The 26,957-nt window shown below is 42.1% G+C and overlaps 1 protein-coding gene across 7 annotated transcripts in view; it reads left to right on the top strand.

Moving 5' to 3' along the window:
* Positions 1–24,522, top strand: part of LOC310706950 (potassium voltage-gated channel subfamily KQT member 1-like) — a 333,457-nt gene extending 308,935 nt beyond the window's left edge. For all 7 annotated transcript variants that reach the window (XM_083503367.1, XM_083503371.1, XM_083503370.1 and 4 more), the window contains one exon: positions 22,176–24,522. In XM_083503367.1, coding sequence (XP_083359493.1) covers positions 22,176–22,334 — 159 coding nt within the window. In that variant the 3' untranslated portion in view covers positions 22,335–24,522. The remainder of the gene's footprint in view (positions 1–22,175) is intronic.
* Positions 24,523–26,957: the final 2,435 nt, after the last annotated feature.

Consider the following 26,957-nt stretch of genomic DNA (forward strand, 5'->3'; position numbering starts at 1 on the left):
TCATTTTAGATGGTGGGCTACTGTAATGTTAACACTACTGTCTCAGCTCTGAAATGGGAGTGTGGAACAGAGACAAAAAACCTGTATTGCATTTTCTGAGGTGAGTGGCAAAGTTGCTGGGCAGTCAAACCTGTTCCATCAATATGTGTCAGTTTGCGAGATGCGTCATTAATGTCAGTTGGGAGCCAAGAGTTGACAGCAAGAACTTGTCATAATGAGGCAAGCAAATAGTTTAATCATGGCAAATATTTGTTTAAGCCTGAAAGCTGAGGTGTTTGTCACAAATTTGTCCCTGAAGAAATACCTAGGCCTGTGTCAGGAGGACTGCTATTTGCTTAGTGTTACTGTGATTTAGGATTACCAAATTAAAGCTGGTAACTGTTAAATGTATCTCTCAGATTCATAGGTGAAGAATTTGAGTATGATCTTCCCAAATAAAAAAGAGCCAAAGGATCATAGCAGCTGTGGCTAGTTTTGCAAAGAGGCACATGGATTTAGCAGTTGCAAGTTGCCCTTGCATGGGCGCACCAAGAATAACAGCAGCAGCAGCAGCAGGGCACAAAGTACAGGAAGGATCGCTACAGGACGTGAGTTACAAGAGGATGGAAAAGGCACCACTTCTGGTGAATGGTTGTCAAGAGGAACAAAACAAGCTTCAAGCTCCAAGCATCATGGCTATGAGTCTGCAGTGTAGATGAAGTCTTCTGGGAACCAATCAGAGTTCCCTTCCGGAGCTGTCCAGACATGGGGACAAAGAGGAGTAATGCAGGAAGAGTTGCAGCCAAGGAATGCTGGGGATGGCAGGATAGGTGTACAACAGTAATAATTTTGGGGATTCTGTCTTACAGCTGCTTTAGGTTGTCCAGTTCCACATTTGGTAGGATGTTCTCAGGGCAGCCTTTTAGAGGATGTAGCTGCACCTTCTGTATGGTATGTGGCTTCTACCAAAGGGAAGATGAACGCCTCCTCCTTTTCTCTCTCCTGGCAACATTTTGCAGTGTGCTGTTTTGCATTGCTTGAGGCTTCCTTCTACTTCCTTGTGTGATTCTGGCCCACGCGTGCATTGTTCACATATGCACCAATGCTGCATTCTCTTGGGAAGAGGGCCATGACCTCACATCCGCTTTCTTCAACAGCAGTGCATTCTTCATTCTTGTCTGTGAAGCAGGTCACCATGTGTAAGAGCTGCACATGATTGGAGCACCCGGTGTCCCATTTGCACACAGCAGGAGTTTGGCTGTTGGAGTTGCTTCATAAACAGCCATGTTTAATGTATGGTTAGCAAAGGAAGCGACTGTGATGCTGGGCTCCCATCATCTTACATGCAAGTAGCACATGTGTAGGGCTATAAAGGGAAAGGTAAAGGGACCCCTGACCATTAGGTCCAGTCGTGGCCAACTCTGGCTTTATTGGCTGAGGGAGCTGGCATACAGCTTCCGGGTCATGTGGCCAGCAAGACTAAGCCGCTTCTGGCAAACCAGAGCAGCACACGGTAACGCCATTTACCTTCCCGCTGGAGCAGTACCTATTTATCTACTTTTCACTTTGACGTGCTTTCGAACTTCTAGGTGGGCAGGAGCAGGGACCGAGCAACAGAAGCTCACCCCGTTACGGGGATTCCAACCGCCGACCTTCTGATCGGCAAGCCCGATCAGGGTTTAACCCACAGCGCCACCCGTGTAGGGCTATAGTGAATGTCATTACACCCTAACACTATTTAGCTAGTCAGATTCAGCTGTGTGCTGGCATAAGTGAAGGCAAACAAAACTAATTTAAAGAGAACATACTGTTTCCTGCACTAAATAATCAGGAAGCTAATGGCAAATGAAACCTATTTAGTGCTATGTCTGCTGAGCAGGTAAACAATTTCATTTATTTTTCAATGATCACAAAGTGGGAGTATCTTGTTGTTGATGAAAAAACAATACCCCTCCTCCGCCTTCCAGCACACCCCTTCTTACAATATCACCCAACCCAATATCACCCAAGTATCTATTGTTTCATCTCACACTTGCTTTCAAACCTGCTGCCATGCCTTGTTCTTTTCTCTGCTACAAGGAATAAATCCTTGACATTATGTGAACTGCTAGTCCTGGAAGATGAGATGACCCGCTGTTTTATCCTATGGGGGCAGGCAGGGCATTCTCAGATTTTGCTCACTGCTGTGTCATGCCTTTCTCATTGTCACTGCCATGCCTGCACTCCATTAATCTGCAGAAGCTGTAGCCTGCTACTGTTCTACTTGGATCAGATATGAGTTAATTGGGCATCTGGCTTGTTGAAATTGTTACTAGAGCAGTCAAAACTGGACATGTACACAAGAGCTCCCTCCCTCCCCAAAACAAAAAATAACAATGGGAATCTAGTTTAAGTTAGGGAGTTGAAAAGGAAGAAATAGGGTAGCTGTGGGTTATCTGTGAGAGGTCTAGTTCTGTGGCCCTACCTTACTTATGTATCTCCTATGATGTTATAGTTTATAATTATTGTGTAATGTTTTAATTCTGACTATCGGTCGAATAAAGAAATTGATTGATTGAGAAATAGGGTAGTGGGGGATTAGGGAGGACAGCCTAGGGCAGGGAGGGTAGACTTTCAAGTCAGGAGGCTTTGCTCCTTCCCCATCGCTCTGTGCAGCGCAAGTGATGAGAAATGCAGCACATTATCTGAACAGTCCAAGCCATTTGCATGTTGTTCAAAGGCTGAAGAGAAGGCTGCCTTAAATCCAAAGGGTGAAGGGGGTCAGTGCGGGAGGGAGGAAGCAGAGAAGGGGGGAAGCAGAAAGAGTGAAATGCAGAGGGGTGTTGTTATTCATAGCCAGGATTAACCCTCTCTCCTCCAGTTCCTGGCAGTGATAAATGGCTGGGCTGACAGATCCTGTCAGGTCCTGCACACAGTGCCCCCCCCCCCGTGCTACTCAATTAAACTTCCCTCAGCTCTTCTCTCCCCCCCCCCCACTCTTCAGCAAACCCCTCAGTGGCAGCTTTTGGGTCTGCAGGGGGTAATCGGAGATTCTGGGCAGTGCTCCATTTTAGAGCAATTGTTGGGGGAAGGGAAGTGAAAAGGATAAATGCTTTCCGTTGGTTTGATGCCTTTCCAGTCTTTGTAGTGTACGGATTCACACACACTAGTTCAGTTTCAAATAGGCATTTCTATTGTTTATCCTTCTCACTTTAGGGGAAGGTAAAGAGGAAACCTCATAGAAACTGAGGCCTTTTCTGAGAGGCTTATCCAACATATGATAGCTTACAGTGGTATACATTTGACAAGAAGATATAGGGGAGAACAGAAAGGGGAGGCGTGGAACCAATGGCAATATCTATAAGGCACAACCTGGAAACAAAGCCAGAAAGAATGAGGCTCTATTGAAAATTCCCTCTTTGCCATAGATAAGAAGCAAATGTATTGTTACATCTGTTTGCTCTGAGGTCCATATCACACCTAAGAGGCCACACTGAGGGCTATTTGTCTCCCAGTTGCCCAGCTTTGATGAGAGGAGGATGGAGGAAGTAGTAGCTGAAGGAATGAGACTTCAGCCGCCTCCCTCCTTTAGACCTTTCCTGCTCAACATGGGAAGGTCCGATAGAAGGGACAGAGCTGGCTTGCACAGTCACATAATCTCTCCACTGATACAGATTCCAAATGCTTGAAGGATTCAATGTCAATGGCTTCAATTTACAAGAAAGGAGCTTCTGGTGGTAAGAGCTTTTTGACAGTGGAACAGTCTCCTTTGGGAGGTTGTCAACTCTCCTTCATTGGAGCTTTTAAAGCACAGGTTGGATGGTCATCTGTCATGGATGCTTTAGTTGAGATTTCTGCATTGCAGGAGGCTGGACTAGATGACCCTCGGGGTCCCTTCCAACTGTACAATGCTCTAGTTCTCTGAAGGGCAGCTAGAGTGTTGATTCAATCTACCCTTCACAGAAGAAGCTTGCAAACATCCAGACCTTTCCTCCCACGGCAATATGAACAGCTTTGCCACTTGATTTTACTGCACATATAGACTAAAGTCATACAGAGCAATCCTATTCAAGTCTGCTCAAAACCAGGAAGCCACATTGAGTTCAGGGGGACTTATTCCCAGGTAAGCAGATCCCTTCCACTCATTCACGACGGCAATCATTTCCCTTTATTGTTCCCATATGTAATGTGTAATAACCTTTATTTGACCGAAGAGCAGGATAAACAGAAGTTCCTATTACTGTATTGGCCTGAATATAAGCCACACTTTTTTTCCAAATTCCGACTGTGAAAAGTTAAAGTGCAGCTTAAATTCACAATCTTGCAAAAGTTGTTTTTTACAATATCACTGCTGAAACAGACATACAGTAAAATGGAACAAAAAATGTTTTATTGCCAATTTGCGAGCTTGAGACTGTTCACTTGCCATTTACGGGTGTGAGTGCCTGCAAAATTGTAGCAAACTGAACAGCGATTTGTGATTCTAGCAATTCTGTGGTAATTTTTGCGGGCTTGCAAGATCAAAGGCTTAAATGGGCTCAGAGTTACAATTCTACCAATAGCAGTGATTTTCAGCCTGTAACCTAATTTTAAGGGAGCGGCTTATATTCGGTATGGTCTTTTTTTCTCCACCCACCCTTGAATTTCAAAGGTGCGGCTTATTTGCAGGTGCGGCTTATATTCGGGCCAATACAGTATATAAAAGAGCAAGACACTGAGTAGCATTTATGGATGGTCACATTTATATCATGCTTTTTCTGATGAAACTTAGCTTATTTTATCCTCAAAACAACCCTGTGGGTACACGAGTTTAGAGAAGGCAGGGGTTGCCAGGCAAGCAGGGGTTGGCCTGCCATGGAGAAGGGGGAGGCAAGCACCTCAGGTGGCAGGTGGCAACTCTGTTATTTCAATTGCCATTGGTTTTGTTTACAACTTGTCTGTAAAACATGATCTTGCGTAATATCTATATACTTAGTCCTGTAAAATGTAAGAGTTTAGAATTCAGAAGCAGATGCCTCCTGTGTTGTTTCTTGTGTATGCACAAAACAGTCCAAGCATACACTAGTTTCTTAAATGCATAAGCATTTGGGGAAGCAGATTGGCTGAATTGTTGACCACAAGAATCAACACAGGACTGGCATTTCAGGTTGCAAAAGTTGGCCCATGGACAGTCAACTTGGATGGCCATGCAAGATGAGTTTAAACCAGTGCTTTTTTTTCTAAAAAAAAAGTTTAGGGATACTCTCATTTTCCTACTCATATTGAAATACTGCCCTTAATGAGGTCAAACTTAGATTCACAAAATGTATAGGGGTATGTGTACCCCTGCGTTCACCAAGAAAAAAGCACTGGTTTAAACCGATTGGCACAGAGCAGGGGCAGCTTGAGCCAGGCTGCTGTTTTGTTTAGTGTCTGGAGCGCTCGTTTTCATAATTAAGCCAGCTTTCCCCCTCCCCCTCCCCTCCCCCTTGTTTTGTTTTTTCAAACGAGGCTGAGGAAATGAGGGACTCAAAGGGATTCCTCTCCACTGTGTGTACACTGCTGTAGCAACTTTGACATTGCTTTTGTGTGATCCCTTGGATGTTGACTGGTTTAAAAAGAAACTTCTGTGTGTCAATACATTGGATGCTAGGGATGTGATTTCTGTTTTTTATAGGAAAGTAGGAAGCAATGAGAAGTAGTTTATATATTTTCTACCAACTATGAAAACAAGATTGCTGTGCAGTCAAAGAACTGGAGCCAGAATGAAGGATCGTGGATTCATTCTATGTAGAAGTTGTTATGTCAAGCAATAGTCTTGAGCTTTCTTCTTTTCCTCATTTTTTCCATCTTAAATTCTTAATATTTTAATGGAGTGGTGAAGGGTCTCCTCATTGCAGGTTCTGGGATACAAAAGCTAGAACACTTGAAGGTCCACTGTAACCAGTTTGATGTCCTGGATTAATTGTATGAAGCTTACTTGCATGGACGGTTGTGTATATTTTATGGGAATGCATTCCGTATCTTTCTTGTTTGATCATTAGGAATTATAGGGTTCACCAGCTACACCCTGAGGCACAAATGAGAAGGCAGTAGATCATTGTTGTGTATGTGAGAGATGGCACATCTCTTGCCTGAGGGCAGGAAAATTAAAAACTCAAAGCTTCATGGAACCTGTAACTTGTTGGGAGATTGGCACAAGGCAGCTAGGCCTTTTTCAGCAGGGGGCCGGTCCACTGTCCCTCAGGCCTTGTGGTGGGCCGGACTATATTTTGGGAGAAAAAAAGGAACGAATTCCTATGCCCCACAAATAACCCAGAAATGCATTTTAAATAAAAGCATACATTCTACTCATGTAAAAACACACTGATTCCTGGACCGTCTGCAGGCCAGATTTAGAAGGCGATTGGGCCAGATCCAGCCTCCGGGCCTTAGTTTGCCTACCCATGGCCTAATCTATAGCTAAAGTTAGCTAATCTGGAGCTGGACACTCAGTGTTACAGTGGTACCTCGGGTTAAGTACTTAATTCGTTCTGGAGGTCTGTTCTTAACCTGAAACTGTTCTTAACCTGAAGCACCACTTTAGCTAATGGGGCCTCCTGCTGCCGCTGCACCGCCGGAGCACGATTTCTGTTCTCATCCTGAAGCAAAATTCTTAACCTGAAGCACTATTTCTGGGTTAGCGGAGTGTGTAACCTGAAGCGTATGTAACTCGAGGTACCACTGTATATGGAAAGGCTTTTCATGCTTGGGAGAGAGGCAAGCCCAGAAGAGAGGGCTGCTACTGAAGAGTCGGACTCTCCTGAGAGTCTGGTCAGGACGGGGCTGTTTAAGGTCAGCGAAAGTGGGTGGTCTTTAAAGCTATTTTGCTCAGTTGGAGATTATACTGGCTTTCTGTAACTTTTACATACAATATGCTTTTCTTAAAATTCTACATTTTTGCTCGGTAAACTTTTTATTTCTTTTTTTTTAAGAAATATTTATTGAAAGTTTTAAACAGTATAACACCAAACACATAAAACACCATCACCAACATAAAACAAACAGAAAAGAAAAAAGCAAAAAAATAACATACAATAAATAAAAATACAACATAATTAATTTCCAAAAAAACCCCCATATTTCCATAACCTTCTTTTTGGGACTTCCTCACATCTCCCTTATCTGCGTTCCCGATTATAAAGTTGAGTCAGCAATGCTTCACCTTCTTTCAACTCTTACTTTGTAGTTTTCAAATATTATGTCTCCAATTTTAATTTCTATTCTCAAATACTTGAATATTTAAGTTTGACATAATAATAAATAAAGTTTCATCCTTGTTCTTATAAATCACTTATTTTCATACTTCTTTCAACTAAATTACTAGTGCCAAGTTATTTTCTATCCTGCATCATCTTAGCATTCATACAATTTACAGTGTTTTTGCAAATAGTCCTTAAACTTTTTCCAGTCCTCTTCCTCCGTCTCTTCTCCCAGGTCCCGGATTCTGCCAGTCATTTCTGCCAATTCCATATAGTCTATCAGTTGCATCTGCCATTCTTCCAGAGTGGGCAAATCTTGGGTCTTCCAATACTTTGCAATAAGTATTCTTGCTGCTGTTGTCGCATACATAAAGAAAGTTCGATCCTTCTTTAACACCCTTTGGCCGACAATACCCAAAAGGAAGGCCTCTGGTTTCTTAGGGAAGGTATATTTGAATACATTTTTTAGCTCATTATAAATCATTTCCCAGAAGGTAAACTTTTTATTTCTTAAATCTGTGTGGTCTCTGTTTATTTTAAACACCCATGTGCTCAGAAGCCACAAAACCACACTACTCAGAGAGGTTTCAAGAGACCCAAGGAAGGTTATTGCATACTCTCCTACTTTTCTCTGATGGAAATAGGGACGTCCTATTCAGTGATGATGATGATACTCCGACCATCTGACTGGGCTGACCCAGCCACTCTGTGAGGCTTCCAACATATATAAAAACACCATTAAACAGTAAAAAACTTCCCTATGCAGAGCTGCCTTCAGATGTCTTTTAAATGTTGTAGAGTTACTTATCTCCTTTGCTCAGGGGTCACATAACTCCATACCCTCAAACTTTTCTCCAATGAAAATAGGGACATCCTAAGGAAAAGTGGGGGGACGCGGGTGGTGCTGCGGGTTAAACCACAGAGCCTAGGGCTTGCCAATCAGAAGTTCAGCGGTTCGAATCCCCATGACGGGGTGAGCTCCCGTTGCTTGGTCCCTGCTCCTGCCAACGTAGCAGTTCGAAAACACGCCAGTGCAAGTAGATAAATAGGCAGGAAGGTGAACGGCATTTCTGTGTGCTGCTCTGGTTCACCAGAAGCAGCTTAGTCATGCTGGCCACATGACCCGGAGGCTGTACGCCAGCTCCCTCGGCCAATAAAGCGAGATGAGCGCCGCAACCCCAGAGTCGGTCACAACTGGACCTAATAGTCAGGGGTCCCTTTACCTTTACCTTTAAGGGAAAGTGGGATAATCCAGGATCATATCAGAAACTAGGCTGGCTTCTGTAAATCCGGGACTGTCCCTGGAAAATAGGGGCACTTGGAGGGTCTATTATTTAGACTGATTTGCAGAAATAATTTCCCCATCAACTGGTTGCAGCAAGTTCTAAAGTGGAGAAAGGAGGGTGCAGACAGATGGGCACACTGCAGTTGCCAGGTTTCCCTTCCCAGGCCACACAGTATGCTCCTGAGGACAAGGACCTCCCTTTTTTTGCTTATGGTTATATAATTATGAACATTGTTAGCGTTATTTATAATGAGTCTGACACATTAAGGCAGAACATTTCTCCCTTCACTCTTTTTTCTAATAGCAGTATTATGTTATTTGCAGAATATCTTTAAAATCCCAACAAAGATTCATTTTTTAAAAAAAGAATTTTATGCATGACTAGAGTTAATCTATCAATGGACAATTATTTGTGAAGCCTTTGTAACCAAAAAAGAAGTTGAAGATTTGAAAGCAAATCATCTTAGTGCAACAGACAGCAAATCCTGTCTTCAGAACTAGTGACTTAACAACTTGAAAGGGGAAAAAACATGATGTTACTAAATCATTCTGATGCTGTTTGACATCATTTATGAATTCAGTTTTGCTGAAATAATTGGACTGAGCTATTAATGAACTGGGGCAATCCATCTACATGTCCATCTAGAGGAGATGAATGAGTTGCAGATTCATAAGTAGTGAGGATCTATAATAGAAAAAGCGGATTCCTAGGACATACCACTTTAGCTTCTATCTATGCCATATAAGGTTTCCTGCACATTTGATTTTCCCTATGTCTGTCTTGTATGCCTACAAATAGCTCTGAATTTTATTTTGGATTATGGAAATGCATTTAAATAACAAACAATCAGTAACCACTGGAATTTTATAGTGCTAAAGCTGCACAACTTCCTTTTGCTTAGAAGGAATAGAAAGGGCAAATGAATAACTGATTAAATAGGTCTGATCACTTCATGCAACCCAAAGTGGTATCACTGCATTTTGTTACACTATCCTTGTATTTTGAATTGTTAATGATTAATTCAGCAGTGCACATGATGGAAAATCTGTTCCTTGGCACACTGGCCAAGATATCCTAATGGATATATGTAAATTGATAAAGATCTTCTGTGAAAGCAAACTGAAATATCAAGAGTATTATACTAACCACGTCAAACTGATATGTAACCCTGAAAAACTAAATAGTTTCTATTATTCTTGGTAGTAGTAATATTATCCTAAACCACTGATTGCAAGTCCTCTCTATTGGTTAACTCTCCTGCCCACTCAGTCATTTTTTCCAAAACAAGTGTTCTGTGAAGAAAAGGGAATGACTGTTGTTAGTTTTCAGTATAGGCATGACCTTAGTGCAGTGGTTTTTGAAATGCTCAACCTTGAAGAAACTATTTCTACATCAGCTAGTCAGCCACAGAATTCTTCACCTACCATGAGCAGTGGCAGACCTGGGGGTCTCAACTTTCAGTGGTGCCCTGTGCAACACCAAAATTCAGCACCCCCGCCTCTCACACTCCATTCTAAATTATAGTTACAGCTCTGCGCCCAGGGCAACGGGACCAGTCACACTGCACTAAATCCCCCTCTGCCAGGAGCCCCTTGTATATTGCCCTAGTCCATTCTCTAGGGCACACATTCACTTTACGTAAGCCTCTTGGGCCTCACTGTTGCCCACAGTGACCTGAGAGTTCACATCAGAACACATCTGCACTGTCCCGTGCCTGCATATTGCAGGAAAGATTGGAAGTGATGGAAAGCTTGTCCTCTATTACACCTATTTAGTTAATTATTTAATTGATGTAGAGATGGTATCGGACTCCTAGTAAATTGGCAAAAATCTATAAGTCAGAATCGATCCTGCTGGAAATGCAAAGGGAAAGAAGGCACCGTATTTTTCGCTCTATAAGACGCACCAGACCACAAGACGCACCTAGTTTTTGGAGGAGAAAAACAAGAAAAAAAATATTCTGAATCTCAGAAGCCAGAACAGCAAGAGGGATTGCTGTGCTGTGAAAGCAGCAATCCCTCTTGCTGTTCTGACTTCTGAGATAGCTGCGCAGCCTGCATTCGCTCCATAAGACGCACACACATTTCCCCTTACTTTTTAGGAGGGAAAAAGTGAGTCTTATAGAGCAAAAAATACGGTACTTCAATATATGGTGGTCATGCAAAATAGCAAGAGCTTTCTGGGAATGATTTATAATGAGTTGGGGGAGAAATGATAACTTTTGTGAAAAAAACAGAAGCTTTTCTTTTAGGTATAATTGGTGAAGAAGTACCTAGTGAACAGAAGAAAACTTTTTATGTATGCTACCACAGCTGCCTGAATGATTTATGCCCAAAATTGGAAGGAAAAAACAAGAGCCAGTGTGGTGTAGTGGTTAAGAGCGGTAGTCTCGTAATCTGGGGAACCGGGTTCGCGTCTCCGCTTCTCCACATGCAGCTGCTGGGTGACCTTGGGCCAGTCACACTTCTCTGAAGTCTCTCAGCCCCACTCACCTCACAGAGTGTTTGTTGTGGGGGAGGAAGGGAAAAGGAGAATGTGAGCCGCTTTGAGACTCCTTCGGGTAGTGATAAAGTGGGATATCAAATCCAAACTCTTCTTCTTCTTCTTCTTCTTCTTCTTCTGACAAACGAAGATTGGCAATTAAAACTAATGGAGTACACAGAAATGGCAAAACTTACCGGAAAAATAAGAAAACAAGATTAAATATATTTAAACCAGAGTGGGGAAAATTTAATACTTATTTGAAGGTACATTGTAAACAAAGTAAAACATTAGCAGGACTGATACGTGCAGTAAGTTAACTAGAGGGAACATAAGGGAAAATTAGTAAATAGACTTTAATTGGATATGCAATAATAAAAAGATATAAAATAAATAACCATGGAAAGAAGGGGAGGAAAGTCAAAGGGAAAGCACATTGGATTTGTAAAGATTATGTTTTTGTTTAAAATATTTGTAAAATGTGAAAATGAAAAATAAAATTATATAAAAATTATTTAATTGAAGGAACTACTCAGACTAATAAGGGCGCAGCAAGAGCACTGTGTGCTAGGAGCCGGATCCTATATATATATATATATATATATATATATATATATATATATATATATATTTGAACTAGCATATGCAAATTTCAGTCTTTTTTTGGTAATGTTTCCTCTTTTTACCAGGAGTTCATAGTGATTGATCTACAAGGGCTAGTGGAGAATTTTTTAAAATGAAAGTTCAGAGTCTGGGCCCCACTGGTATGGGAGCAGCATATCAGTTCCTCCTCTAGCCGCTGCGCCCCCCCCCCCCCCATGGCAGACCTGAAATAGTTGCATCTACATGTGAAAGAGCTGGTGCTGTGTGTTTCATGAGTGTGTGTGAGACATGCCACATGTGTGTGTTTGCTTGCATGCATGTGTGAGATTGCCCCATACGCGCATTAATTCTCCACACACACAAAAAACCATCTGAAAAAGTCTGAGCTGTTGTTTAAGTAAAGATAAAATCAGCAAACGAAGTATTTAATTATAAAGGAAGGCTTTGTGGGAAAGCGGCAGATGCAGCCACAAAATGAGTTGTTATGCCAATCTCTAAAAGCACCTGTGCCCCCAAGGTCCTGTAGGTACTAAGCAAACAGTAGTGTTTTGTAACAACTGCAATTTTTAAACATCATGTAATTTTTTTTTGATGACTGAAACACTTCACACCTCAGTATAATTTTCATCTCAGGTCCCTTCACAAACTTTTCAAGTTTTAATTAAATCTGCCACATCTTATTGTAAGAAAGCATTTTCTACTCCCACTTTACTGAGCCAAGAAGACAAGCTGGCCATCACTTAAGAGTCAAACAGGAAGTGGCTGCTGGTGTTCAATGCCTACTCTAGCATAGTATTTTCCAAACCAATAGCTGACACTATTTTTTTCTGAAATGAAAAGAAAGGAAAAAATGCTGTTTCTTTCTGCCTCTGACCTTTCCTGCTTTCCAGAAGGCATTCTAGATTCTTGAGCACCTCCCACTGATAAGGAAGGTAGCGCCGGGCTCTTGAATGACCTCTTTAAGCGGAACTGCTTCCCAGATCCCAGGCAGCCCTACCCATGGCAATGAAGGAAGATCATTGATGAGCTCTTTGTTGGATTGCCTCTTCAAATATTTTTCCCTGTCTTCCTTCCTTCTCTCCAAAAATGTCCAAGTTTGGGAGATTGTTTCCCAGTACGGATGGGGAGAGAAATTATCTGAGGTAGGTAAACAAACAAAAAAATTTCTGGCTTACGTAAATGTATAGGCCTTTTATTTTGGACTGCAGTTAATTGATTAGTTAGATTAATCAATTGAAAACCTTTTGATTGATTAAAAGAGTCCACAATTAATTGAACGTCAGGTTTTTTAAAAAATAATTAGTTTAATACCGCCATAAAAACTTTCGTTTTTTAGAAGAGGCATTCCCCGTTCTTACACAGAAAGGAATGCCTCTTGCAGGAAGGTGTCTTCTGTGACACACACATCTGGCTATGCAAAACTGAAGAAAGGCCCCTGAAATTGCAGGAGAACTTGGAAAAGCAAACATATTTATTAAGCAGCCCATTTTCCAGTGGTCACTTTGGCCTGTCCAAGAGAAGTGAGGGGAATGAGATATGCCTCCCTTTCCTCTGCCCACTTGCTGTTTGGGTGCTGCTACAGAAGCCTAATAAACAGGGCAAGAAGAAAGATGGGAGGAGTTTGGGGCTGGATGACATGTTTCTGAATCTGGATTGCCTCAGAGATTAACCAAGCTATTTTCCAACTAATCTGACACAAGCTCAGAGGATTTTGCCCGTCTTCTGCCTCCATGGATATATAACAAATTTAAGACAATACAGACAACCAATTTACCAAGGCTCTTGTTTTATGTGTGTGCAAAGATATGTGGGTCCCATTAGTTATTTTGTCAACTAAAGCATATAGGATTGATAAACTAAGGCTTCTTTATTCAGGTAACAACCGTACTTTTATTGAAATGTTGGACATGCTACAAACCCCTGACTCTGGGAATCCTTCTATAATTGAGCACAACCAATGCATTTGTAATTCCAAAACCTACAAGTGCATGCATTAATTTATCATGAAAAATTATCATTTAGACCCAGGCAGAGTTCTGTCTCTTCTCTCTTCCCTCCTCCATTTACCCCCTAATAATAAATAGTAAAATATGAGGAGGAGGAAACAGGATTTTTGTTAATTTAAACAGGAAAGGTTGATGGAAAGCAAAACAAATGAAACTGTTGTCAAAGTAAAGTATGTTCTAGGTCACAAAGGTTCTAACACCTAACCTAAGAATGGGTGGAATAAAGGAAGGGAGGACAGGGAAATGATGGAGTTTCATAGATAAGTTTGGTGGAATGAAAATAAACAAAAATGAATGGGAAATCAAAACAAGATAATCACACGGGTTGCTGGTTTGTTCCCTCCCTATATGGAAATGAATTATGTGTTTTTAGAGTTCAATATAATTTTAAAAGAACTCTCTGTTGAAATTTCCCTTCATTTTAATCACTGTTGGTTCCAATAACGTTGCCAATTATGTTGTTATGTTAACTATGTGTCATAGCTGAACCAGTGTAAAATGCCACATTCTAAATCTAAGGCCAGGTTTGAACAGTTAGACCAAGGCACCTTACTCTCAAGAATCGCCATGACAATTTGTCAGGGGACAGCCTGTTTTCTGCTGTTTCAGCACCACAAATACAAATGACAAAAGGAACATAATTGCAGCTCCAACTTCAGAAAGGTCAGTGTGGTTCCACTTGGATCTATAAAACATCTTCACCCTGGCCCAGCTCCCTGGCTTAAATCTTGACCTGGCCAATTCCTATTTCTTCTCCAGTTCACCAACCCTAACAACCAGCTTCTTAGGTACTGTGGCAGGTAACATTTCTTTATTTCATGACAACAAAAACTTTATAGATGGCCTACAATGTAGACATCACCACCTTAACTGACAGCTCAACCTATTTCTCTCTTTTTCTTTAAATAGCTAAAGTACGGGGTACCACGTGCATACCCTGCAACATTTGTCAGATGAAAATGGGGACATTCGTCACTCCCCCTCAAATGACCCTCCGTTACCCTCCATTGTTCGCCACCCCACCCCCCCCCGAGCATTTCCACCACCACTACACAAATGGTACACAGCACACATGCCTGAGAAAACCCCAGTTTTATTTTATTTTTTGGTAGATTTACAAAAAAGTGGGGGCACCAATTAATAAATTTTAGAGGGGCAATATTAAATAAAGAGGCGAGATTAGATGTGGACATACAAAGCATTCAATAAAAAAAATCAAAAAATCTATACTTCTTTGTACTCTCCTCTGCTTTCCCTTTCCTCCTGCCCAGAGCGGCGGCCCTGCCCTCTGCTTGCCCACCAGAGCTGGCATGTCGTGCAGGGCTGGGCCTTGGTGGTGGCAGCTCCTCCTCCTCCTCCCCCATTCTCCAGCAGCTGCCACGAGCTGCCCAGTGGAGGAGGCCAGCAGCTGCCCTGGAGAGACAATGAGATGCTCCCTCCTGGCTGCCAGGGTCCCTGCTGCCCAGGGCAAGCATCAGCTCCTCTCCTCCTCCTCCTCCTCCTCCCAGAGCTCAGTGGCAGCAGCACTGGTGGGAGAAATGGGGACATTCCAGGATCAAATCAGAAGCTGGGATTGCTTTCGTAATTCCTGGATTGTCCCAGGAAAATAGGGACTTTTACATATTGTGTTTTGAGTCTGGTCTACAGTTTAAACTGTTTTGTTTTGCTTTGGGAGACACCCAGAGAACTCCTGTTTTGGGAAGTCCTATAAATGCAGTTAATAAATTAACCTTAGTTACCCAGGATTATGCGCCACAGAATTCAATAGGACTTATTTCCAAGTAGACATGGTTAGACTTGCAGCCTACGGTAGCCATGAAACTAAAAAAACCTGGCTTGTTTATCTTGTTATGTCTTCCCATGACCAGGAACTCTGTGTTGAACCCGTTAAAGTAAGGGAGCCTCATTTCCCTTCATTCATGTAAGGTTCTGTTAGACGACTACGTGTATCCACCGTTACACTTGGTGCTCATCCTACTGATACTAATTCTGCTACATCTTTGTTGTCATCTGTGGGCCTGAGAGCACCTGGCCCTTCCCAAGCCTCCTTTTTGCTGCTGAGGCAATTTTGGTTTTGTTGCTGGTGATTTTGTAATTTCTTCTAAATTTCTGGAGCCTATCTCCTCCAACTAAAACATTTCACTTCTACCTGCTAGGAACCTAAGGTGGCATTCATGTTTAGGAAGAAAACCATAACAACTTGTCCCCATCCATGTGAACTTACTGACCTCCCTGGTCATGAGCTGCCCCCCAGATCCAGAGCCTACCGGTTGCCACTGCCCAGCTAAAAATTTTGATTCAGTTCTCATATGGACTGTGCCAAGCTTGTGAAACCCTTAGTTCCGTTGCTAACCTGTTGTTTAAATAGATTTTTTAAAAACTGTTTCCCTTCAGGGAAAAATAACATGCAATTAAATTGTTAGAACACTGAAACATACAATTCAAAGAGAACCCAACTTCACACTTTGAAGGGAATCTCAGGAAAAGTTTTCTGAACCATTTTGGGAGGGCTGTGAGCTATTTTCAGTCTGTCTGATCCCATTTCTCCACATTTAGGGCTCTTCATGTTGTGCCATTTGAACAAGTGGCTGTGTTTTAATTTGGGGACTGTGCGATCCATGGGCGTAGCCAAGGAGGGGCAGGGAGGCAGTTGCCCCCCCATCAATATGAATCAATACAAATCTGAAGTTCTGCCCCCCCAAAGCCTGCCCCCCTCCCCAACAAAAATCCTGGCTACACCCATAGAGCGATCATTTTGTAAATATTGTGTTGAGCCAGTCAGGACTGGTGGAAGCTAAACAAGCTTTTCAAGAAGCTGTGTGGCTTTTTCTATTATTTTATAAAAGATATTTATTAGAGGTTTAGAAATTACAGAAAAAAGAAAAAAGGAAAACAACAAAAATTCAACAAGACATACATTTCGATACATAAAAAAGGAAAATAAAAAAACATAAAAACCAATACAACAATACAACAATTAAAAACACACATCCAATACTCCATATCCTTATCTTTCATTTGCTTGTTTCCTCGACCTCCTCACACCTCCCTTTTTGTATTCTAGTTTAGTTAATTTTTCCAGCAAATTCTTTCCATCTTTCTCAATTTTTGTTAAGTAATTTATCTTAACGGTCTAACATATTAATTCACTCAGCAAATCCTTGCTATCTTTCACTGTGTTCTGTCATTCAATTTACCTTAATTTATTTTAACCTTATCTTACCATAAAATACCTTAAAGCTTAAAACTTAATATTTATTTATACATAACTCCTTATATCATTTCTACTAAAGCCAAATAGTTTCATTCCAACATTTTTCCTAATACTCATTAGTTTTACACTAATTCTCAAAATAGATTTTTTTTTAAAAAAACAAAACTTTCTTCCAATCTTCATCCAACATCTCTTCTTCCTGGTCTCGGGTTATGTCAGTCCTTACTGTCCATTCCATCTAGTCCATCAACCTGGTGCTCTTGTGTCCGAGGCTCTTAAGTCTTTTCCATGCCCCTTCTGCAGATCTTCTTCTTGTTTATACCTGCACTTTACCTTGTCTTCTGTTGATCTTTTTCTTAGTTTCTTTCCTTTCTCATTGAGGAATAGGACTTGGGGAGACTCCGACCCAAAAATATCTCCATCTCCCCTCAGCAGATCAGCCCATTCCCCACAGTCCCATTCCCCACACTCAGCACTGTAGTCCAAAAAGTATTTAAAAGCATGTTTCAAAGACCCTCCAAAATTAAAAGGCCCCACAACTCCAGACCCCCCCTGGCCCACTCCAGATTCAATCTTCAAGAACAGCGGCTTATGCTCCTGCAGGGCCTCGGGTCTCTCCATTTGTGTTACTTGAGGTTCAACAGCGACCTCCTCCATTATCTTCTGCGCTTGCACTTGCTCTGTCAAAACAAGTTCCTGAGTTGGTTCCTGGATGGTTTCTATATGGGTATTCGCCGTTTGTCCAAAGTTTTTAACTGCAACAGTCATCAAATCCATCTTCTCATGCTTCTGCTCCAACAAAGCGCTTGTCTTGCAAAAGGCAAGCACCAAAACTTCTTCTAAACACATTTTTATTCAAGGCCAGAGTCTGGTCTCACGATCCTAATCTTGCAGCTGTAAAATCCCCGGATCGACTCCAGCAACAATTTAACAAGCTCCCTCTAGAGGAGACAATTTCTATTTGTATCCATCTTTTGTAAACAGGTCCAACAAAAGAAAATTACTTTCATTTTTCGTATATTTTGTATCTTTTGATTGCAAAAGGCAACATTGGAGTCAGTTTGTTTCTCTCTTTTTTTAACTATCTGTCAAAAGACGTTCCATTCACAGTCAATGAACTTCCCCATAAATTTCTGTCTCTGACACCCCGTTCCCAGGTTTGAGACGGTGGAAATTTATCTTTCTTTACTCTCTCCTGCAGGCTTGAACAAACAAAAATCCCCCCCTTTTCTCCTGCTTCCAAGAGGGGTTTTGATGGTTATAACTGAAGGAAATTTAGTCCTTTATATGCGACTTTCCAGACTTTAGCTTGCAAATTTTTGCTTCAGTCTATTTACAAAAAGTGGAAGGCGGACTTCCTGTTTAGAACCTTCCCGCTTCAGTGCCAAATTAAAATGTTTCTTAATCCAATTTTCCGTTTTACTCACGGGTACTTGTTTAGAGTCCAATTGTCCACAGGAAAAAGTCAGCGCTCTCCGGCAACGACTGTGCAGCTTCACTCCGTAAAAGTAGCAGTCGATTCATACACTGCGCCGCTCACCCCACGTCGCTTCGGATCCCCGAAAAGGGGTTTCCCTGCGAGTAGGGGAGGCGCTCCTGGTGTCAGCCGAATCCCATGTTCCCAGGCTTCCTCCGCCTGGGATTTTTAAAGGGTCTCCGCCTTCGCCGCGGCAGCAAGACCCGATTTTCACGGAGCGGGTTCCTCCCGGTCAGAGGAACTCCGCCATTGCCGATGGCGCTAACCCGGAAGGCTTTTTCTATTTCTTTAAAGAGAGAAGCAATCCTTTAAATTCTTATTCCAGACTTGCAGTTAGCTTACTATTCAGCAAAATATGTAATTATCTCTGTTTCCATTCTTCTTTGCATTGTTTCAGTTTTCAATCCTATCCCAGGAGGACTTATGTTAAATCTTATCCGACATTGGTCCTTGGATCAAGGGGATGGAGCAGCTCCCCTGTGAGGAAAAGGGAGCAAGCAGTGTTTTGGACTTTTTAGTTTAAGGAAAAGGCAAGTAAGAGATGACGTAATAGAAGTTTGTAAAATGATGCAAGGCATGGAGAGTGGGTGGAGGGAAGTTTTCCTCCCTTTCTCATAACACTGGAACTCATGGACATGCAATGAGGCCGGAGGCTGGAAGATTCAGGACAGAGAAAAGAAAATGCATCGTTAAAACTATGGAACTCCCTTCCACAGGAGGCCACCAGCCTAGATGGCTTAAAAGAGGATTAGAGGAATTCATAGGGGAGGAGGAGAGGGCTATTGAAAGCTCCTAGCCAGCAATGGAGGCAGCAGTGCTTCTGAATACCAGTTGCTGGAACCTGAAGGAGGGAAGACTTCCTCTTGTCCTCAGGTCTTGCTTTCAGGCTTCCCACCGGCATCTCTTGGGTACTGTGAGAACATGGGCTGGAGGGGCCACTGGCCCAATCCAGCAGGTTTTCTGATGCTCTTTTCTCTGCAAAACAACAAGAAAAATGCCACCCTGCCTGCTCTCTGAAGGGATCAGCTATGAGGGATGTAGTGAGGTAGCCCTACCTAGAATGCATAATAAATTGCTATTAAAGGCACATCAATCCTAACTAATTATTTGGATACATTTCTGGAGAAGATGGCATGCTCAGGTGTCTTCTCCCTCATGGGCTAATTTTTATTTGCAGGAAACAAGTGTATATTGAGCTGCCACTGTTTTTCTGAGCAAGCTGTTGTTAGATAAGCACTGCTACAATAAGAAAAGATTCAGCCCAGCATTCGAAGCTTGTTTATGGCTTTACTTGACAATCTGCGCTTGCATGGGCTGTCACTTGGTCAAAGTTAGGCTGACACTGAATATGTTTTTGAAATGTCAACCCTTGGCCTTTGTCCCCCCCTGTTTTATGTTCTCCAACCCTACACAGCTGTGTAAGCATCATGCAATGTAGACCCCATGGCCATCTCAGGGGTGGGTTACTTTGAGGCCAATGCTTGACCCCTGCCAGGTGTTGCTGAGGCCTCCAGGTCCTTGTATTGATGTCACTGCCAGGGGCAGGAAAACAAAGTGGGAAGCACTGTGATAGGAGCAGAGAACTATTGAGCTACTCAACAGAATTGCATAAAGCTGGAGGGTGTAAAGAGGTAACGTGTAGCAGAACAGACTTGGGAGGTCTTAGGCAAATCTCTCTCTTTCCTTATGTCACCAGCAGAGAACCTGCAGAATGGGAATGCTGATATTGATACTGATCTTGTATTGAGCTAATGTATGTAAAGCACTTGAGCATGTGGATCACTTCCTCCAAGATTGAACACAAATGTTGAGAGCTGATAGGATCAGACCCAAAACAGTCACTGGGAAACAACAGGGGAGGTGCCAGCCTCCAAGGAAACCCCAAGATTTACAAAATCTTTTTTAAAGAAAGTGCTAATGTCCCCAAAACCAATTTGGTGAGAAATGATCATGCTCAACAATCATGGAATGCTGCATTTCAGTTGGAAATGAAGAACAGAAAACTGTGTGAGAGAGGGGAGACAGGGAGGTATCTAGATGTACAGCAGGGCTTTCCCTTTATTGGGAGAAAAGATGCAACAGCAACTGACCCATTTCAGATGTTTCCTATAGGGTTTTCTATTCAAACATCACTGTTGTCTGTTGGTGCCAAATGTTCTCCATATGTTTTTGCTTCAAAAGTAGTGATTTGGGGTGACTAAATTGTTTTTTAACAATGTTTTAGCTGTTTTAGCTGAGTTGATTGACATCCTACACCCTTTCAAAATGTGTTGGGGGGTTATTTAGGTTGTGGTTGTTTTTATTTTGATTATTTTGTGGTTTTATATTCTGATTTTATCCTGTGAATTACCCTCAGACCTGCAGGTATAGGATGGTATATCTATTCGATGAATAATAATAAACACTGCACACACCACGGAAAAAACTATTCACACTCCCATGGTTTTTCGCAGCTGTTTATAGTCATTGTCTCCCCTCTCTTTGTGGTGACCATTTCTCCTCTGCATAATTCTTCTCTGAGTGACCTCAATGCATCAGCGATGCTGATATGATGACATTACAGGGTCATAGAACAAATCAGTGTATGTCCCTGCTACCATAACTTTTAATTTTATTTCATTCTATAAGCAAATTTGGTTCAACAGAGGGAGGGCTATATTTCTTAGTCTGCCCACATGGCAACCTTAGAGAATCAGAATAAATTTTAAGAATCTAACTTTTAAGAATAATAATGATTGTCAAAAGGGGGAGGGGGCTTTCAATTTTGACTAAAAAATTTTATACAAAACTGGTTGAGCACTGATTGACACATATTGCATCCATGTGAGGTAACACCAAGAGAAAGCAGCTGCAGTGAAGCTCTCCCCGTGAGTTTTTGTGATGGGGCCCCATCTGTGCAGACACGTCACACACATGGTGTGCCTACCAATTAAGAGTCTTGGTGTGATATCAGCTACATGGAGTGGCTACATAATCAGTAATTATTTTTATGTGTGTGACCTCATCAGATTAAAATTTGCTGTAATACTCATTTGACTGGGTGAATGTAAGAAATTTAAAGGGACGCGGGTGGCGCTGTGGTCTAGGACTTGCCAATCCGAAGGTCGGCGGGTCGAATCCCTGTGATGGGGTGAGCTCCTGTTGTTCGGTCCCAGCTCCTGCCAACCTAGCAGTTCGAAAGCACGTCAAAATGCAACTAGATAAATAGGTACCACTCTGGCGGGAAGGTAAACAGTGTTTCCGTGCGCTGCTCTGGTTCGCCAGAAGCGGCTTAGTCATGCTAGCCACATGACCCGGAAGTTGTCTGCGGAAAGCCCCCGGCTCCCTCGGCCAGTAAAGTGAGATGAGCGCCACAACCCCAGAGTCGTCTGTGACTGGACTTAATGGTCAGGGGTCCCTTTACCTTTACCTATGTAAGAAATTAGCTACCAAGTGTTCTTTTGAAACTATCTGTGAGCTGTCAACCATTGTTAAGCTTGTTAATCATCTGATTTTAAAAATTGATTTATTGCATTTAAATAAATACATATCACACCAAAGCCTTATCGTAGAAGTCTTTTGCAATGACAAATGAAGTATAATTTGATGCTATTCATTGTTAAAAGGGTTTTTAATTTCGCTATAGCAGTAACAAAGCAAAATACCCTCAAGAATCAAGATGTATGCTCATGATTTGCAATCCCACCTATTAAAATGTCTCATCTCTGAGTTCTTACTTGTGCTGCCCAAGAAAGTACATTTTGCTGGTTACAACTAAGGTAATATGCACACTACAACCTAACCTAATGCAAAGTACAGATTTTGAGTGCCCTAACCAATCTACAATTCCAAGGATTTGGGGATAAAAACGGCATTACAGCTGCACTGTAGTATAATCATCGCCCACAACTGCATATGTGGTAAACTATATACTTTCTGGTTTCACAACAGGTCACACAGATTGACCAAAAGCTGAATGACATCCTGAATGCTCTTGAGGCTCAATTTATCAAGCAGCAATCAGCAGACTGGACATCATCTTCAGCTACCCCTAGAGCTAGGCGGTTGCGGTCTTCATCAGGCTCACCTCCGCTGAGCCGTAAGATGTGAAAACAACTCAACAGTATTGCACCATCTTTCTCATTCTTTCATAAGTAGCTGTAGTTGGTGTTGAGATCCAAGTTTGCAACTGATTAAATGGATCCATGAACAGAAAGAGTAAAACACAAGGCACCTTCCCACATGCCCTTCTTTTAAACCTAACACCTTCCTCATCCTGTCTTCCTTCATTTCATCAAATGGAACCAACAGGATGTGGTGATGCTCAGAAGGAACAGAGGTAAGAAACTTGTTTGAGAGAGAGGCTTCACCAAGAAATAAGATTAGTCAACTCTGTATGTTAGGATGAGTTCATTCCTACAAAAAGAGATGTCAAGGCTTGTCTGGAAACCATCTTCTGATCTGGACATTCTTCCTCTTGTTATCCAGCTGAGGACATTAGCACTCACTGATGAGGGAAATGCACTCTGTACTTGCTCAGAGGCAGTTTCATGTGCTCATGTGTATTCCAGAGTTGATCCACAACATTGAAAACATGCCATAGGCAAGCCCTGGCTCAAACAAAGCCCTGGATTGACAAGCCTTGTTTTCTAGTAGTGAGCTAACTCTGCTACAGTTTTCAAGCAAAGGATCCTAATCTAGTGAATGGTTAAGACATTACCTCAACACAAGACACCAGATTTTTCAGAATATATGTATAAAATGTGTTGAACCATACACATACGTAATATGGCATTACCCAAGGACAGTAGTAGTGTGAATTCCCCTTTAATTTCCCCACTACCTTTCATAGTTTTGAGTTTTCCAGTTGGTTTTCAGTGAGATGAATATACTCCTTTGTGGAAAATTCCTGTTTTCCACAAGGTGGAGGAGTAGAAAACACCTTAAATTTATATTTCCAACCTTTTGATTAGCAAGTTATTGACAGCCATACTCTGTGTCACCGAGGAAAAATGTGTAACACATCAAGGGAACTAAAGGAAGAACCTATGCTATTATTAGGAAGCAGTGTTTGCAATGAGACAGAAACATGTTGAAATGAAGAGCAATGGTGCTTTGAATACAAATATTTTAATACCTGTAAGCTGCACGAATTCCCATTTATAAAGTTTATTTTCATTCATAAGTGAGACTAAGGGTATGGAAAACCTGACATTTTCTTTCTGCCGATGTTTCTGCCTTCCTACCATCTGGTGTCACGTGATTTTTGTAAAGTGGATCCAAATCATTATTCTGTTTCACATGCATATTATTTACAACTGTGCATCTCATTCCACATTCAAAAGACAATGTTGAATTATTATTTTTGCATATTGCATTCACACTAGTATCCAGACTTGTGCTTCATGTTTTTCATTCAAAGGACAGGTCATGGTTTCACGTTGTCTGTACAATTGACCCTCATGTTTCAGCCTATTGCCCATCATGTTCCTCCATTTTTAAAAAATCAGCAGTGAAATTCAAACCTGAGTAGATCCAAATTGTAGTTGTGTTGCCCATTCAAATGTTCAAGCAGCAGTACAGATCTGAATCACTGTAATGTATTGCAAGTGCATTATTTATACATCATAAATCAACACAGGTCTACACCCTTGTTGTTGCTCATTCCATGGGAAGTTGGCTTGATTGTCACAGGCACATCGAAGCCATTGCTTTTCAGCAACAATATTTGCAAACTTAAATTGTGGATATGGAGATTTATTTATTTATTGCTTTGGGAGGAGGAGGTCCCATAGCTCAGAGATAGATTCCTTTTGGTCATTTGCCCAGGTGGGCAAAGCTGAGTCTGATCCACTCCGCCCAACTCACCCACCCATGTCTCAGTAATACAGGCCAGGTCAACTCCCTCATCCACAGTTAAGTTAGAGGAGTGAGGTCTTAGTATGAACCAACCAGCTATTTAAATGAAGCACTACTAAATCATCTCTGGCAGTATTGCTGTATATTGCAATAAACATTTTAATTTTTTTGAATGGACATGATGCAGATGGACACTAGCTGTTATGCAAATAAATGAGTTTTGTACATATAAAAAATTGTTGCACTTTTAATGTAACTTTGATTGTTTATTGAATACTAAAGTATCATCTTTTTGAAATGTCCATGATCTGTACATTGCCTATGTAATAAAGTATCTTGTACTTCAGAAAAGAATTCAAATGAACCAATTGGGAAATAATGTAAATAGCATGCCTCAACTGGAAAGTGTTCATGTTTATTAAAGCCTCTTTAGACATTCATTTTGGCATATAGTTTCTCTTGGAATTCTCCAGCTAGTTAGCATGATTGCAACATTAAAAGATGACTTGCACATGTAAATGTCTCCTCACAGGTGTGACTCCATCTTAGACAGAACAATCACATTGGCTCAAGTACAATGCTTTCCCATGGACTCAGTTCACACATACAGTTGCTGTCTGTCAAGGGTGGAATAATCCAGTGTAGCAAAGCAATGTGACATGCATGCACATGTGTGAAAAATCCTGTAGTGGTGTGAGGAACTTCAGGCTTAGAGGCCAAATGCGGCCTCCACGGCCTCTCCACCTGGACTTCATAATGCTCCCCAAGCTGCATCCCCACACTCCTCGAGCCATACTCTTCACGGACCCTCAAGGGTGCTGACTTGGGCCAACGTTGGAGCATGCTGTGCTGTAGTGATGCCGCGATGTGACATGATGACATCACATATGTCATGTCATAATAATAATAATAATAATAATAATAATAATAATAATAATAATAATTTATTATTTATACCCCGCCCATCTGGCTGGGTGTCCCCAGCCACTCTGGGCGGCTTCCATAAAAACCAAAAATACAGTAAAATCACACGTTAAAAACTTCCCTGAACAGGGCTGCCTTAAGATGTCTTCTGAATGTCAGGTAGTTGTTTATCGCTTTGACATCTGCTGGAAGGGTGTTCCACAGGGCGGGCGCCACTACCGAGAAGGCCCTCTGCCTGGTTCCCTGTAGCTTTGCTTCTCACAATGAGGGAACCGCCAGAAGGCCCTCGGCCTTTGAATTGTGCTCGGAAACGTACTGGGAGCCAATGTAGGTCTTTCAAGACCGGTGTTATATGGTCTCGGCGGCTGCCCCCAGTCACCAGTCCAGCTGCCGCATGACAGAATGGCTCCGGCACTGTGGTGGTGGCTGGACCAGGGCCTCCTCACCCCCCACCTGCCCCCACCGCCTTACCTCTGGCACTCAGTTCCTGGTCCAGTTGTTGCCATGACGGGGCCACACACTGAGGCAGCCACTGGGGTACAGGGCAGAGGCCAGGCACCCATGGGCACCCACAGTAAAAGGTTTGTGGGTGCCCAGGCACCCAGAGCTCCCTGGAGTTGGCGCCAGTGCTGACCCTGCTTGGCACCCTCCTTGAGTGCACTTGCCTGGGTCGACTGTGTCCCTGGACTGCAATAGCACTGCTTGCTTATCTGGATGGAGAATGTGCCTGTAAAAGTGTAAAAAAAATCCTCTGGCATCAGAATGGCTGGAACACAGCTGATTGCAACAGTAAGAGTCACCTCTTGCTGTACCCATTTTTGCCTCTGGGCCTACCTGTAATTGTAAATGTGGCTATAACATTAAGGGCAAGTGGGAGGAAGGGCTGGAAGCCTGAATGAGATAGTACTTGAAGGAGAGAAGACCTGTTGTACATAGTTCTTTAATAAAACTGTTTCTTGATCAACTTCTGTGTGGGAACTTCTTAAACACAGAACATTGCATTATTCACTGCTGGCAGAAACTTCCCGCTCCCTAGAACGTGTGGCTTTTGTACTAAAAAGATTACCCACCCCAATCTGGAGAAATCCAAGTTACCCAATCCTTTCCATTGCCTAAGATGCAGGATGTTCTAGGTACAGCCGTTGCTTTTTTTTCTAGAAAAATAGGTGCCAGTACCCACCGTGAAGTTGTTACAGCAAGTGCCACACTTTTTGACAACAAAAATAGAGATGCCAATACTGTGTGCCCTTGAGTGCCCTCTGAAAAAAAGCACTGCGTGCAGCATCCCAGAAGGGCAGTGCCTAATCCGTCCCTAAAAGTGGCTCCTGTGAGAGCTTCTGCACCTTCTCTGGACATTGCAAACTCCTATATGGACATGCCTTTAAGAATTTTGAACTGCTTCTGTCAGGGAACTTAGGGTATCATGCAGACTAAATAAATATGTCATTTGTTTTCTAATTTTTTGAATCTCAAATGCAGTTTGCACCATTCCCCATCAGGTTTTAAATGATTCCAATTTCATGCCCACCTTTCTCTCACCCAACATCACATTAAATTCAGCGTCATATGGGCTTAGATTGCACTCCCAACTGTTCCTTTGCAATGGTGCTTGCTTTCAGCGCTGTTTAAATACAGTGCCAGATGCAACCCACACTGTTTTCTTGCAGGCATGAATCCCCATTACAACATAAAATGTCAGGTGATTGACAAGTGGATAGTCCTCTCTGTCAATGGGAAGCAGCTGTTTGAGAAACCTAGTAGTCTTGGACACATGGAGATGTCACATGGAGTGGCTGGGGAAACCCAGCCAGAAGGGTGGGGTATAAAAATAAACAAATAAATTATTATCTAGATAATAATGTCAGTACAGTATGGGGTGCGGGAAGAGGAGAAATGTAAAAGGGAAAAAACAGCTACAGAAAGTTTAAACCAGAAATTGAGCTCAAAAAT

The sequence above is a fragment of the Podarcis liolepis genome (genome assembly GCF_965112155.1).
Source record: "Podarcis liolepis genome assembly, chromosome: 5".
Classification (NCBI taxonomy): Eukaryota; Metazoa; Chordata; class Lepidosauria; order Squamata; family Lacertidae; genus Podarcis; species Podarcis liolepis.